Below are 16896 nucleotides of genomic sequence, written 5' to 3'. Positions count from 1 at the left end.
AACCTTCTCCGCATTAAAGTCCTTTATCAAGGACGCAAGCTTGGACTGCATGTCTTGCAGCAAAGTCCATTTAGGGTCTACGGGAGCAGGTGTGGCAACAGACGGGGTTAGCGACTGAGGCGGTACCGTTTACCATCCCTGAAAGCCTTGTTATGCATGACATAATTGTACAGCAAAACTTCAAAGGCTCGAAAACAGCTGTGAAGTTGACCTGTAAACAACTTGGAGCGTCTCCTGGCCAGGCGCCAGGGAGTGTCTACGAGAATTGAGAAGTCTATCTGGGCAGAGGCATGAACTCCCAAGCCGAGAACTTCTCTCGTGTCATATCAGACTCTCGCTCTATAAACCAGTTTAAAAGAAGGGAAAGCAAAGGCTGTATCCCCCAAACTCCTCCTGGTGAAAAACCAGTCGCCTAGCCAACGTAAAGCTCTCTAGGAGAGCGAGAGAGCACTAGCTTAAAAACAACGGCTTCGAAGTAGCTACGCCTAGTGTAAGCTCTGACGTTTAGGCGAACGAGGAGCAGCAGTTACAAAAAGATCCGGACAAAGATCCTTAAAAAAATCATCATGATTTAATTAAAGTCCATAGGAGGCTAAGCAGCTTTAGGCTCCTCTCCATCTGACAGAGTCCTCAAGGGAATATCAGTAGGAGGGGGAACAGCAACTTCCTCATCTACAGGAACCTTGTCCGATAAAAGCTGAGTCTCAAGCAAGGGAGAGACCTACCGTGGTGGCAATGCTTTACAAGCAGAGTCCACACTCACTGGTGCATTAGTAGCGGACCAGAACGCAACGTCATGTAACTGCTTGACAGTCTGTGAACTGTCAACAACTGAACTGTCAACCACAACAGGTGCGTGAGGACGCACAGCGTCCACTCGAGACTGCTTTGACTGCCTAGACTGAGCCGTCAAAACAACTCTAGAATGCGGAGGTTGACGCACAGCGTCAAAAGAAGTCAACTCCGATTGTTAGTGAACGTCTTGAACGTCAACAGGAGCATCAGCAAGTGGCCTAACGTCCAAATGCGGCTGAAAAACCACACGAGACCGCATCGAGTGTGGTTCTAAACAACCTGACTGACGTGACTAAGCTACGCCAACGTCAACAGTAAGCACAAAGGAACGTTAGGTTGGCTGAAAGCCAGGATATCGATGAGATAAACGGCTAGACTCAACGGACTAATCGGCAGAATAGTCTTCCAAAAGGGAGGCAAGCATATACTGCATGTCTTGTCATACAACCCATTAAGGATCAACGGAAATGGTTGTGGTAAGAGACGAGGGTAACGTCTGTGACCGCAACACTTTGCCTACAAAAAAAGACTCTCGGAGTCTGTGTTACGCTTTTGTTAGGCGGCGAGCAGTTATCCGATGACTGCATAGGGTCAGAGCTGTCCTAATAGTTGTAACCAGGACGCTGGACCTGTCCTGAAAGGACTGACTTTCGCTTAAGGGCTTCGAAACCTTGTGACAGGTTTCTTATGCGAAAAGCCTTCGGATGACGAGGAGAAACAACGTCTCTCTCGTCTTATGGTAGGGGAGATCTTGGTAAGATACACCCGATACCATAGAGGGAAAACGTCTGTTCGTTGGTCAAGGCCTCTCGAACCCATAAGTCGTTTGACATTACTTCTCCCCTGGGCTTGGGAGCATGCAAGAGGTCCCGGACTAGGTGAACGACAGGCACGAACAGACGAACCCTCGGACGCAACACTGTAACACTTTGCGCATATCACTTTATCACTTCGATTTTCTGTTTTGCACTTATTTCACTGAAATCGAAACTTTTACTGATTTCTACCTGAAACACGCAATTCTACCCTTCATTAAAAGGTAGTAATTGCAAAATCAGTCGTATAATGCAAGCTCATTAATACCAGCAAAAAACAGAAAACATATTTTAAGATAAAAAAATCAGTGGCTGGGAAAGAGACTAAACACTAGTTCATATAACTACGTTTTCAATCTCTCACCGCACATAGCCTGGGGACGAGAATAAAAAACTAAAAACGTTTTATCCTTCCTCCCCGTACAGCGACTAGGGACGAGAATAACTCGAGAACAACGTTACCCGCTTGAACGGAACGTTTTCTCTCCTCTCTCTCCCTCCGTCTCTATCTCTCTCTCTCTTTCTCTCTTGATTTCGCACCTAAGAGAAGAGCTCAATTATATTTCGTCAAAAAAACATGTTATTTGACTAAAGGAAAAAACTGAAAGGTTTTTCAAATAAAAAGTTCCTTTAAAATAGAATTTAAAACATTTAAGCTAAGAAAGAATGAACAAAACGTCAGAATCGATTTACTCTTACTGCAAACTGAAACCGTGATACACTCTCTCTCTATCGTAACGATAGAGCGCATGTTGAACGTCCTGAACGTTAACAACTGCGTAGCATAAATAAACTAAACGTTAGTTCATCTTTGAAAACAGTACGAAGACTATCAAAGAAATTCTTTCATAAAATATTACATTTAAAAAGTTTTAAATCCTTAGCTCTTTAATAGCTAATTACGATATAAAGGGCTCAACGTTGATTAACTTCGGTTTCCAAGTTAGGACCGCCTACTCTCAGGAAAGGTCTATATAAACAAAACATTAAAATTATTTTTATATGTTTATAATAAATGGAAAGTTAATCGAAGAGGCCTAATAAAGGCGGAGAGATATAAAATATATAGAGGAAAATCTATAACGTGATAAGATAATTACTAAAAGCCTAAACACACTTCCGTCTAAGGGAAGGGTCGGCCATTTAAAAGTGAAAGAAAGTCCATACTCTCTTTGTCACCATAATTAAATCTATCCAAAACGAGTTCAAGATTTAAGATGAAGATAAAACACCTGCATAGCGAAAGCTCAAAACTAGAATAAAGTACTTCACCAATTAGTTGTGAAAAAACTCCAGTTTAGCAACAGCGAGTAAGTACGTCTTGTCGATAGCTCGACAGAGAGAAAATTGAGTCTTTGTTTACATTGAGTACTGGGTATCTGGACGACAGATGGCGCTGTTGGGCACACCCGCAACCTGTGTAGCTATCGCTGGCGAGTTTTTACCGTAGAGTTGTCTGTCGGGCAACAGAGTTGCAGCTATATAATCACCGGCTAAGTTAAATATTGAAAAACTTAGATATACAGGTATATAATTCAACACCTTTTCTAATGTTGAAAGTAATGTGGCTCTCAAAAAAATTAATATCTGCTTATGTTATGAATTATAACTTCAAAATAAACTGTAAACAGTACGGACCTCAGATGCCATATTTCCACTAAAAAGCAGCTGCACAGGCTGCCTAACCACAAAAATATCATGGTGAACTGAGGGGTTAATCTGATGTGGATGGGGGATGTAACTTGTGGTGGAATAAGAAAGCCTCTGAACCACCTCTGACATGGCTTGGATTCTTGTTTTTCTATCCAAGACAAACAAACAACAAAGGTGATACTTGAGGACCTGCCAAATATGAAACGATATTACACATAACTTCTAGAATTCTTGTTGAGATCTTAACATTAAAAGGAAGCAGATTCTAATATTTCCAAACAAATTAAATAATGAAGAAAAACTTACGGTTCATTTCCTATTCTAAACGAGGAGCAAGACTGATAAAAGGTGTCCCACCCCAAGAAAGGATCACTCTCATACTAATTAATTTACACTGGCCAACTATTAAAGCAAGAATTGGGTTTAAAACATGTACAATAACCCATCAAGTTATCAGAACTGGACGTCTAAAATATCTAAGATAATTGCTACATATTGTGCAGCCAACAAATTGTGTTGACAAGAGAATACTTATAGATGGTTTCAAATTATTGGAACCTAGATATATGTCTACTGTAGGCTCTAGAGCCTTTGAATATGCGACCCCCGAGACTACACAATAAGCACCCACTAAACATTCGAAAGATTAAAGATATTAAGACTTTCATGAGGAAACTGAAGACTCTTGTTCTTAAGTGCTTCAATAATGTGGATTTGACAATAAACAAGCAATATGACTGTGGAGGTCCTCTAGAGAGTAAGGTTCTCCAGCTGTATATGACAAGGAAAGTAACCCTTAAAGTACGTAAGTAAAGTAAGTCTCTTTTTAAATAAGTAAATTTTATCTACACAGCAACTTATCAAAATTTGCTTTGTATTTTCCCCAAAAATTATTTAAATTTTAGTTGTATCCACTTAAGACTCCACTCAAAACAACTGGCCTTTGAAAAAAAAATGGCAAATCCTAGAATAAATGTTCCCATAATTTTGTCAGGAACAAAACTTACCTCAGTGCTTTCTATTTTATTATCATTGTACAGCTCACCAACAAGTGAACTAATAGCACGTCCAAGGAGACTGCCAGAATCCGTCAGGCAATGTAGGTGAATTAAACAATTTTGCCAGCATTCGGCCGCAATAGACCAGACAGATGAGTTCATAAGTAGCCGACCTCTCATCAGACCAAGTAATATATCCTGGGATGCACTGGTTACCTAACAAGAAAAAGAAAATGATTCTAATATGGCATGAATATTATCACTATGTTCTATATAGTATAACAACACTTTGGAAAATAAGTTTTCCTTTTATACAGTACCACTGCAACTGCAACTCTCCTTAAAGATTGAACTCCACAAAAATTACATACGAGTTCTAGAAAAAACAGCAAAAAGTTTCTCTTGGTAAGGGAAGCCTTTCTGCTAAGATAAACTTTCAATAGATTAAATTTCCATGAAGATGGAGCCACCTGTCTATAATGATAAAATTAGCACTCAGCAACAAACCCTCTTACCGTGAGACATATCATCTCAAATAATACTAATTGAGGAAGTGTTGTGGAAACAGCTGAGCTACTGTATTAAAACTTAACTCCGCTGTGAATAGACACACCAGTGAGTATAATCCAACCAAGCTGAAAAAAGTGGGGCGGTTACATGGACGTAAAACTCTTAGATTCCAACCTTAAGAAAATCAGAAAACAAAAATCTATACCTTGCAATCATCCTCTGTGAGTCCACTATACACTAGGCAACTTATGATGGAAGGTGAGAGGATAACTATAATTCTAGAAGAACGACTTTGGGATGTATCAGCAGCTTGCGATATTCCAACGCTACTATTGACCAGCTTGAGAAGAGAAGTGTACCTGAAATAAGACTTTACTTGAATATTGAGCATTTATAAAAACAAAAAGCATGAAGAGGCATGAATATGATATTCAGTTTGTAAATAAATTAACATATTTTATGGAATATGGGGAAAATTTTCCCTAAAAAATGAAAATGCAAAATATAGGTCACTCTTGGGCTTGGCCTAAAAGCTTTGATTGCTTGATTTAGATATCATCTGGCATTTTAACAACAATGGTCACTGATGACAACAAATTTAGTTAATGATTTATCATATATTACTCATTTCAAATCAAATAAACAAGTCTCCACAAGAAACTAAAAAAGGCAATCCATATTGCATTCAGGTCCCAAAATTTTAGATAGCATGTAAATTCCACTGCTATCCTTGCAATTTGAAAACGGCACAATCTCTTGCTCAAGTAATTTGCACGCTTCGCAGTTAATGGCACTAAGTAATCTTCACAGAATGACTGATGTTCATTCATCAAAAAGCTGTGCATCAATCTGGTGCGTCAAATTCTCAATCAGCACTACACCACTTCTTTTGACATTTGCATGTCAAAATATGTCCATGAGCGAGATGACTTGATAATTTCACTCATTTTCTGATTTTCCAACTCCTAATAAAAGTTCCAAGTATCTTTAAGTAGAGACTGAATTAAGGGGTATACTGTACAGTATATCTTTTGCAGATATCATCAAGTTATTTCTTATACACTTATGAACTGCCTCCTTTGCCAAAGAGTCCACTTTCTCATTTCCCTTCATATTGACATGAGCAGGAACCCAACTAAATCAAATATTCTTACCTCTATGTCCAAGTATGTACAGTCATTCAAGAATCTCTATAATTATTAGGTGCAATGAATTAAAGTGGTGCAATGAATAAAAGTGGTTCATTGTTATCAATACACTTAAAGAGTCACAAAAATAATGTAACCTTTATGAGGTAGCCAGAAGATTTCCTTGACTGCCATTAAAATAGCATAACATTCAGCTGTATAAATGGACTGTTGGGATTAGCCTAAAAGCTTTCAGCAACAGGCTTTATTGAGACAGTGCTGAACTATTCAAATCATCTTCCTACAAAACTGATTACTAGATCACTCTTTTTATCCGTGTCTATCTTATTATCATCAGTACCTATTATTAAAGTGACATCAATACCAGTAATCTTTTATTCGTAGAAAAAAAAATTAAAAATTAATTCATTATTTTTCCTTACTATATAAACCTGAATCCTTTCAAAAAGAAAATGTCCTCAATAGAGCTAAAATGGCTGTTGAAATCATCAATGAGGTAGTTAAAGACACAGATAGAAAGAGGGAGGGAGCAATGGGTCATTGGACAAGGGACAGGCACCGGGAACGTCAGTACAGGTTTATCGGCCCTGGATCCTTGTTACTTCCTTTCGACTTCATCCCGCCAATGGAAGGCCACGATCTACACTCAGAAACAAAGGAGATAATTGTAACAATTATGCCCCTAAGTTGATATTGGATCTATTACACAAGTTCATCATAAACCAAAGAAATATCTAATATACACTTGCAATCCTGCTTCATTCCATTATTATACATGAAGTCGATATTGCCAATCAAACCATAGATATAGGAAAAAGAATAAACTAATGGTGGCTCTGAGTCAGCCAAATAACCAATACAATAGACTCACACACGACAGGACCTATTTAAAAAACACTAGCCTCAAAATAAACTAAACGTAACCATAAGATAAAAATATAAATAATAAAATTAATGCGTAATTCCCGCAAGGGGAAGAGAGAGAGGGAGAACCCGTGATTGTATGAACAGAAAACGGGAACTCCAGCCTCTCGTACTAGGTATAACTAAAATATATGAGAGAGAGAGAGAGGGAGACACGTGACTGTAATAACAGAAAACGGGAACTCCCGCCTCTCTCTCTCGTGGTTACTATAACAAACCTTAAATAAAATACACATAATAGTCCATGATCATAACAAAACATTAAAATAGGGAGGAACGAAGAATAGCGAAACGAGAAAAAAAAAGTGAAAAATGGCGAAAATATAATAACGCCAAATGGTGGTAACTCAATTATAATAAAGCCCGAACGCTATTCTTCGTCCGATTAGAATATGGACTCGTAAGCGATAAAAAGTACCAAAGATTAATAAAATGTGGTTCAAAATATAAAAATATATATGGCACAAGGCCAAGAGTATATAAAAGATAATGAACCTAAGTTGACAAAAGTACCAAACAGGCATAAGTTAAAAGAGACGTAATAACGTAAACAATAACAATGGCTGCCAACGCCGTGGAAGGCAAAAAGCCGGTCGCACTAAAAACACTAAAATTAATTAAATTAACACTAACCCGGTACTAAAAAAGGCCGTCAAAACAATCTATGGTACTTAACAATGGTGCAGGAGCAAGGAGGGCCTCGGCCATGACGAAAACTTCACGAAAACAGTGAAAAAACCAAGCGGCACAAAATAAACAAAACGGCGCTTACGACGTCCAACAGAAGGATGAAGTTCAGATGTCGCTAGTGTCGGGCGTCGGTAGAGTGGCTCAGGTAAGGTAGCTAGGGCCTCTGTTACGGCCCTTCCCTTTGATGAAGGAATTATCTGAATGGAAGACAGCCTGTGAAATGTTATTTTCATTAGTAAAATAAATTTTTGAATATACTTACCCGGTGATCATATAGCTGTCAGCTCTGCTGCCCGACAGAAAAACCTAAGGACAAAATACGCCAGCGATCGCTATACAGGTGGGGGTGTACATCAACTGCGCCATCTGTCGAGCAGGTACTCAAGTACTCCATGTCAACACAGAACCAATTTTCTCCTCGGCCCACTGGGTCTCTATTGGGGAGGAAGGGAGGGTCCTTTAATATATGATCACCGGGTAAGTATATTCAAAAATTTATTTTACTAATGAAAATAACATTTTTCAATATTAAACTTAGCCGGTGATCATATAGCTGATTCACACCCAGGGGGGTGGGTAGAGACCAGCATTACATGTTGACATTATTATGAGCTAAGTATTCCGTATTTCATTTTAGCAGTTATTCAAAATAACAAACATAAAATAAATAAGTACCTGGTAAGGAAGTCGACTTGAACAATTACTCTGCCTTTTTAAGTACGTCTTCCTTACTGAGCCTCGCGATCCTCATAGGATGCTGAGCGACTCCTAGGAGCTGAAGTATGAAGGGTTGCAACCCATACTAAAGGACCTCATCAAAACCTTTAATCTAGGCGCTTCTCAAGAAATGACTTTGACCACCCGCCAAATCCAGTAGGATGCGAAAGGCTTCTTAGCCTTCCGGACAACCCAAAAACAATAATAAAACATTTCAAGAGAAAGATTAAAAAGGTTATGGAATTAGGGAATTGTAGTGGTTGAGCCCTCACCCACTACTGCACTCGTTGCTACGAATGGTCCCAGAGTGTAGCAGTTCTCGTAAAGAGACTGGACATTCTTAAGATAAAAAGACGCGAACACTGATTTGCTTTTCCAATAGGTTGCGTCGAATATACTTTGCAGAGATCTAATTTGTTTAAAGGCCACGGAAGTTGCGACAGCTCTAACTTCGTGTGTCCTTACCTTCAGCAAAGCTTGGTCTTCCTCATTCAGATGGGAATGAGCTTCTCGTATTAACAGTCTGCTAAAATAGGATAAAGCATTCTTTGACATAGGCAAAGATGGATTCTTAACTGAACACCATAAAGCTTCAGACGGGCCTCGTAAAGGTTTTTAAATAGAACTTAAGAGCTCTTACAGGACATAAGACTCTTTCTAGTTCATTTCCAACCATACGATAAGTTTGGAATATCGAACGATATTGGTCAAGGCCGAGAAGGCAGCTCGTGTTTGGCTAGAAAACCAAGTTGTAGAACATGTAGCCGTTTCAGATGAGAAACCGATGTTCTTGCTGAAGGTATGAATCTCACTGACTCTTTTAGCTGTGGCTAAGCATATCAGGAAAAGAGTCTTAAAGGTGAGATCTTTCAGGGAGGCTGATTGTAGCGGTTCGAACCTGTCTGACATAAGGAATCTTAGTACCACGTCTAAATTCCAACCAGGTGTAACCAAACGACGCTCCTTCGTGGTCTCAAAAGACTTGAGGAGGTCCTGTAGATCTTTATTGTTGGAAAGATCTAAGCCTCTGTGACGGAAGACTGATGCCAACATGCTTCTGTAACCCTTGATAGTGGGAGCTGAAAGAGATCGTTCTTTCCTCAGATATAAGAGAAAGTCAGCTATTTGAGTTACAGAGGTACTGGTCGAGGATACGGATACTGACTTGCACCAGTTTCGGAAGATTTCCCACTTCGATTGGTAGACTCTAAGGGTGGATGTTCTCCTTGCTCTAGCAATCGCTCTGGTTGCCTCCTTCGAAAAGCCTCTAGCTTTCGAGAGTCTTTCGATAGTCTGAAGGCAGTCAGACGAAGAGCGTGGAGGCCTTGGTGTACCTTCTTTACGCGTGGCTGACGTAGAAGGTCCACCCTTAGGGGAAGTGTTCTGGGAACGTCTACTAGCCATCGAAGTACCTCGGTGAGCCATTCTCTCGCGGGCCAGAGGGAAGCAACTAGCGTCAACCTTGTCCCTTCGTGAGAGGCGAACTTCTGCAGTACCTTGTTGACAATCTTGAATGGAGGGAATGCATATAGATCTAGATGTGACCAATCTAGTAGAAAGGCATCTATATGAACTGCTGCTGGGTCCGGGATTGGTGAGCAAAATATTGGGAGCCTCTTGGTCATCGAGGTTGCGAAGAGATCTATGGTTGGCTGGCCCCAGGTGGCCCAAAGTCTCTTGCATACATCCTTGTGGAGGGTCCATTCTGTTGGAATTATTTGTCCCTTCCGACTGAGACAATCTGCCATGACATTCAAGTTGCCTTGGATGAACCTCGTTACTAGTGAAATGTCTAGACCTTTTGACCAGGTGAGGAGGTCCCTTGCGATCTCGTACCATGTCAGAGAGTAGGTCCCTCCTTGCTTGGAGATGTACGCCAAAGCCGTGGTGTTGTCCGAGTTCACCTCCACCACTTTGCCTTGAAGGAGAGACCTGAAGCTTTTCCAGGTCAGACGTACTGCCAGTAGCTTCTTGCAGTTGAAATGCATTGTCCTTTGACTCGAGTTCCATAATCCCGAGCATTCCCTACCGTCTAATGTCGCACCCCAGCCTACGTCCGATGCGTCCGAGAAGAGAACGTGGTTGGGAGTCTGAACAGTCAGGGGAAGACCCTCTCTAAGGTTGATATAGTCCTTTCACCAAGTCAGACCAGACTTTATCTTTCCGGAAACCGGGATCGAGACCGCTTCTAGCGTCTTGTCCTTTTTCCAGTGAAAAGCTAGATGGTATAGAAGAGGACGGAGGTGTAGTCTTCCTAGTGACACAAATTGATCCACGGATGACAGTGTCCCTACCAGACTCATCCACAGCCTGACTGGGCAGCGTTCCTTCTTCAGCATCTTCTGGATGGATAGCAGGACTGGGGGTTGATCGTCTTGTTGTTCAGCAACGTCCTCATCAGAGGGTTCCTCATCCGAAACTGATGAGGAAACGGCAACGGAGTGGGCAACGTCTGACTCGCTGAATCCGGTCGCACTGGTGGATGCGTGACGGAGCCGGACGCAATATCATGGCACTGCTGCACAGTCTGTGAACTGTCAACAACCATGGGTGCGCGAGGAAGTACAGCGTCAACCCGAAACTGTCTAGACTGTCTGGGTTGTGCAGTCAACACCCTACCGGGTTGCTGAGGTTGACGCACTGCGTCACAACAAGTCACCTCTGCTGGTTGTTGAACGTCTTCCTAGTGACACACTGAACGTCAACAACCACCTCCGAGCGTCGCTTAACCACCTCAACTGGCAGACGCGAGTAGGATACCTCAGCGTCAACAGGGCGCACAACCAACCGGTTGGAAGGTTGTTGGCCAGAAGGTTCTTCTCCGTATTTAAGTCCTCTATCAAGGACACAAGCTTGGACTGCATGTCTTGCAGCAAAGCCCATTTAGGGTCTACGGGAGCAGGTGTGGCAACAGACGGGGTTAGCGACTGAGGCGGAACCATTTACCATCCCTGGAAGCCTTGTCATGTGTGACATAATAGTACAGCAAAACTTCAAAGGTTGACAAAAGTTGAGAAGTTGACCTGTAAACAACTTGGAGCGTCTCCTGGCTAGGCGCCAGGGCGAGTCTACCAGAATTGAGAAGTCTATCTGGGCAGAGGCATGAACTCCCAAGCCGAGAACTTCTCTCGTGTCCTATCAGACTCTCGCTCTATAAGCCAGTTTAAAAGAAGGGAAATCAAAGGCTGTATCCCTAAAACTCCTCCTGGTGCAAAAACCAGTCGCCTAGCCAACGTAACGCTCTCTAGGAGAGCGAGAGAGCACTAGCTTAACAACAACGGCTTCGAAGTAGCAAGGCCTAGTGTAAGTTCTGACGTTAGGCGAACGAGGAGCAGCAGTTACAAGATCCGGACGAAGATCCTTAAAAAATCATCATGATTTAATTAAAGTCCATAGGAGGCTAAGCAGCTTAAGGCTCCTCTCCAAATGACAGAGTCCTCAAAGGAATATCAGTAGGAGGGAGAACAGCACTTTCTCATCTACAGGAACCTTGTCCGAGAAAAGCTAGGTTATCTCAGTGAGGGTCTCACTGGTGCATTAGCAGCAGACCAGAAGGCAATGTTATGTAACTGCTTGACAGTCTGTGAACTGTCAAAAACTGAACTGTCAATCACAACAGGTGCGTGAGGACATACAGCACTGGTGCATTAGTAGCAGACCAGAAGGCAACGTCATGTAACTGCTTGACAGTCTGTGAATTGTCAACAACTGAACTGTCAACCACAACAGGTGCGTGAGGACATACAGTGTTCACTCGAGACTGCTTTGACTGTCTATACTGAGCAGTCAAAACAACTCTAGAATGCGGAGGTTGACGCACCGCGTCAAAACAAAACAACTTAGGTTGTTGTTGTAACTCGCGAACGTCAACGGAGGGTTCCGTGCGTCTGTGAACGTCAACATGCGGCTGGCAGGGTACACTGCGCATGGGTGGTGGAACTCTCACAGCCGGAGTGCGGGAGCAGGTAGCGTCAGCGTCTACTGTACGCACAACCGTGGTTGGTTGTAGGCTAACGGGTGCAGCGTCAACCTTCTCCGCACGATACTCCTGCATAAAAGATGCTAACTGTGTCTGCATAGACTGTAGCAAAGACCACTTAGGGTCTACAGCAGCAGGTGCGGCAACAGACGGTGTTACTGCCTGTTGCGGTACCGCTTTGCCTCTCTTAGGAGGTGAGCAGTCGTCGGAAGACTGCAGCGAATCCGAACTGACCCAGTGGCTACAACTGGGCCGTTGGACTTGCGCGGAAGGGACCGACTTGCGCTTAATAAGCTGCGAGACCTTGGTCCATGGTTTCTTACGAGAAACCTCTTCCGCAGACGAGAAGTAAATGGGCTCTCTCGTCTTTGTGTGGGTGGGGCGATCTTGGGTAGATACGCCCGAAACCACGGAGGGAAACGTCTGTTCGTTGATCAAGGCCTGACGAACCCATAAGTCGTTCGACATTACTTCTCCCCTGGGCTTGGGAGCTTGCAAGAGGTCCCGGACTAGGTGAACGACAGGCACGAACAGACGAACCCTCGGACGCAACACTGTAACACTTTGCGCATATCACTTTATCACTTCGATTTTCTGTTTTGCACTTATTTCACTGAAATCGAAGCTTTTACTGATTTCTACCTGAAACACGCAATTCTACCCTTCATTAAAAGGTAGTAATTGCGAAAACAGTCGTATAATGCAGCTCATTAATACTAGCAAAAACAGAAAACATATAAAAAAGATAAAGAATTCAGTGGCTGGGAAAGAGACTAAACACTAGTTCAAATAAACTACGTTTACAATCTCTCACCGCACATAGCCTGGGGACAAGAATAAAACCCTAGAAACGTTTTACCTTCTTCCCCGTACAGCAACTAGGGAGGAGAGTAACACGAGAACAACGTTACCCCGCTTGAACGGAACGTTTTTTTCTCCTCTCTCTCCCTCCGTCTCTATCTCTCTCTCTCTTTCTCTCTTGATTTCGCACCTGAGAGAAGAGCCCAATTATATATCGTCAAAACATGTTATTTGGCTAAAGGAAAAAAACTGAAAGGTTTTCCAAATAAAAAGTTCCTTTAATTTAGAATTTAAACCATTTAAGCTAAGAAAGAATGAACGAAACGTCAGAATCGATTTACTCTTACTGCAAAGTGAAACCGTGATACACTCTCTCTCTATCGAGACGATAGAGCGCATGTTGAACGTCCTGAACGTCAACAACTGCGTAGTCTAAAAAACTAAACGTTAGTTCATCTTTGAAAACAGTACGAGACTGTCAAAGAAATTCTTTCATAAAACATTAAATTTAAAAAGTTTTAAATTCTTTAAAGGCTAAATACGATATAACGGGCTCAACGTTGATTAACTTCGGTTCCAAGTTAGGACCGCCTACTATCAGGAAAGGTCGCATATAAACAAAACATAAAAATTTATTTTTATATGTTTATAATAAATGGAAAGTTAATCGAAGAGGGCTAATAAAGGCGGAGAGATATAAAATATATAGATCTAAAACGTGTTAAGCAAAATTACTAAAAACCTAAACACACTTCCGTGTAAGGGAAGGGTCGGCCATTTAAAAGTGAAAGAGAGTCCATACTCTCTTTGTCACCATAATTAAATCTATCCAAAACGAGTTCAAGTTTTGAGATGAAGATAAAACCCCTGCATAGCAAAAGCTCAAAACTAGAATAGTGTACTTCACCAAATAGTTGTGAAAACAAATCCAGTTAGTAACAGCATATTTAGTAGGTCTTGCCAGTGGCACGACAGAGAGAAAATTGGTTCTGTGTTGACATGGAGTACTTGAGTACCTGCTCGACAGATGGCGCAGTTGATGTACACCCCCACCTGTATAGCGATCGCTGGCGTATTTTGTCCTTAGGTTTTTCTGTCGGGCAGCAGAGCTGACAGCTATATGATCACCGGCTAAGTTTAATATTGAAAATAGTGGTTTTCACACGCCCCTGCTTTATACACGACGCCCACTGGGTGCTAGCGCGAGGGTAGTAACCTCTGCATTCCATACTCTTAACTTTCTCTGGTATATTTGGAAGTATTTATATCAGAAAAGTGTAAAGAAGGACCCTTTTCACCGGGCATCAAAGGTATCTCCCCAGAAATAGATTTTTTCTTTGTCAAAATCCCTTTATACATGAAGTCGATATTGCCAATCAAACCATAGATATAGGAAAAAGAATAAACAACATTGGATAGGACAATCTGTACTTAGTTATGACCAAAAGCATTAGTGCAGAGTCTTTGATTGACAGGTAGATGAGCACCACCTATCATTAACTACCTCATTAATATATTCAACAGATATAGCAGCTTCAATAAAGACATCTCCCTATTTCAAAGATGAAAGGTTTGTATACTCATCGGAAAAGAACCTGTTGAATTAGACTAAACAAATATATATCATCACAATAGCAAAGTATACATTTCTTTATTTAACAAATCGGTATTTTGTGTTTTATACAGAAATGCATAAGAAAAGAAAAATGTTATTTTTATTAATAAAATAAATTTTTGAATATACTTACCCGATAATCATGTAGCTGTCAACTCCGTTGCCCGACAGAATTCTATGGAGGGATACGCCAGCTATCACAATACTAGAAGGGGGTGTATTTACCAGCGCCACCTGTGGCCAGGTACTCAAGTACTTCTTGTTGACACCTCCTCAATTATTCCTCGGTCCACTGGTTCTCTATGGGGAGGAAGGGAGGGTCGATTAAATCATGATTATCGGGTAAGTATATTCAAAAATTTATTTTATTAATAAAAATAACATTTTTCAATATTAAACTTACCCGATAATCATGTAGCTGATTCACACCCAGGGGGGTGGGTGAAAAACCAGTGTACAAGACTAAAGGATAGCTAAGTATCCCGTATTTCATATAATCAGTTATCCACAATAACAATGAAATAATAAGTACCTGGTAAGGAAGTCGACTTGAACCGTTACTCTGCCTTTAATAAGATCGTCTTCCTTACTGAGCGCAGCGTTCCTCTTGGGAGGCTGAATCAACTCAAAGGTGCTAAAGTATACAGGGCTGTAACCCATACTAAAGGACCTCATCACAACCTTTAACCTTGGCGCTTCTCAAGAAAGAATTGACCACCCGCCAAATCAACAAGGATGTGGAAGGCTTCTTAGCCGACCGTACAACCCATAAAAAGTATTCAAGAGAAAGGTTAAAAAGTTATGGGATTATGGGAATGTAGTGGCTGAGCCCTCGCCTACTACTGCATTCGTTGCTACGAATGGACCCAGGGTGTAGCAGTACTCGTAAAGAGACTGGACATCTTTGAGATAGCATGATGCGAACACTGACTTGCTTCTCCAATAGGTTGCATCCATAACACTCTGCAGAGAACGGTTCTGTTTGAAGGCCACTGAAGTAGCCACAGCTCTCACTTCATGTGTCCTTACCTTCAGCAAAGCAAGGTCTTCTTCCTTCAGATGAGAATTTGCTTCTCTAATCAGAAGCCTGATGTAGTAAGAAACTGAGTTCTTAGACATTGGTAGAGAAGGCTTCTTGATAGCACACCATAAGGCTTCTGATTGTCCTCGTAATGGTTTTGACCTTCTTAGATAGTACTTAAGAGCTCTAACTGGGCAAAGTACTCTCTCCAGTTCGTTTCCCACCATGTTGGACAGGCTTGGGATCTCGAACGACTTAGGCCAAGGACGGGAAGGAAGCTCGTTTTAGCCAAAAAACCGAGCTGCAAGGAACATGTAGCCGTTTCAGATGTGAAACCTATGTTCCTGCTGAAGGCGTGGATCTCACTTACTCTTTTACCTGTTGCTAAGCACACGAGGAAAAGAGTTTTTAATGTGAGGTCCTTAAAAGAGGCTGATTGGAGCGGTTCAAATCCTGATGACATTAGGAACCTTAGGACCACGTCTAGATTCCAGCCTGGAGTGGACAACCGACGTTCCTTTGAGGTCTCAAAAGACCTAAGGAGGTCCTGTAGATCTTTGTTGGAGGAAAGATCCAAGCCTCTGTGGCGGAAAACCGCTGCCAACATACTTCTGTAACCCTTGATCGTAGGAGCTGATAGGGATCTTACGTTCCTTAGATGTAACAGGAAGTCAGCAATCTGTGTTACAGTGGTACTGGTTGAGGAAACTGCATTGGCCTTGCACCAGCTTCGGAAGACTTCCCATTAAGACTGATAGACTCTGAGAGTGGATGTCGTCCTTGCTCTGGCAATCGCTTTGGCTGCCTCCTTCGAAAAGCCTCTAGCTCTTGAGAGTCTTTCGATAGTCTGAAGGCAGTCAGACGAAGAGCGTGGAGGTTTGGGTGTACCTTCTTTACGTGAGGTTGACGCAGAAGGTCCACTCTAGGAGGAAGAGTCCTGGGAATGTCGACCAGCCATTGCAGTACCTCGGTGAACCATTCTCTCGCGGGCCAGAGGGGAGCAACCAACGTCAGCCGTGTCCCTTTGTGAGAGGCGAACTTCTGAAGTACCCTGTTGACAATCTAGAACGGCGGGAATGCATACAGGTCGAGATGGGACCAATCCAGCAGAAAGGCATCCACGCGAACTGCTGCTGGGTCTGGAATCGGAGAACAAAACAAGAGGAGCCTCTTGGTCATCGAGGTAGCGAAAAGATCTATGGTTGGCTGACCCCACAGGGCCCAAAGTCT

At 42.1% G+C, this 16896-nt stretch overlaps 1 protein-coding gene across 2 annotated transcripts in view; it reads right to left on the bottom strand.

Moving 5' to 3' along the window:
• LOC137631601 (rotatin-like) overlaps window positions 1–16896 on the bottom strand; it is a 133268-nt gene that overhangs the window by 73714 nt on the left and 42658 nt on the right. For both annotated transcript variants that reach the window (XM_068363469.1, XM_068363468.1), the window contains exons 13-15: window positions 4977–5130; window positions 4271–4477; window positions 3249–3452 (exon numbers count right to left, since the gene is read on the bottom strand). In XM_068363469.1, coding sequence (XP_068219570.1) covers window positions 3249–3452; window positions 4271–4477; window positions 4977–5130 — 565 coding nt within the window. The remainder of the gene's footprint in view (window positions 1–3248; window positions 3453–4270; window positions 4478–4976; window positions 5131–16896) is intronic.

The sequence above is a fragment of the Palaemon carinicauda genome, chromosome 40 (assembly GCF_036898095.1).
Source record: "Palaemon carinicauda isolate YSFRI2023 chromosome 40, ASM3689809v2, whole genome shotgun sequence".
NCBI classification, from domain to species: domain Eukaryota; kingdom Metazoa; phylum Arthropoda; class Malacostraca; order Decapoda; family Palaemonidae; genus Palaemon; species Palaemon carinicauda.
This window is presented reverse-complemented; position numbering and strand designations above follow the sequence as displayed.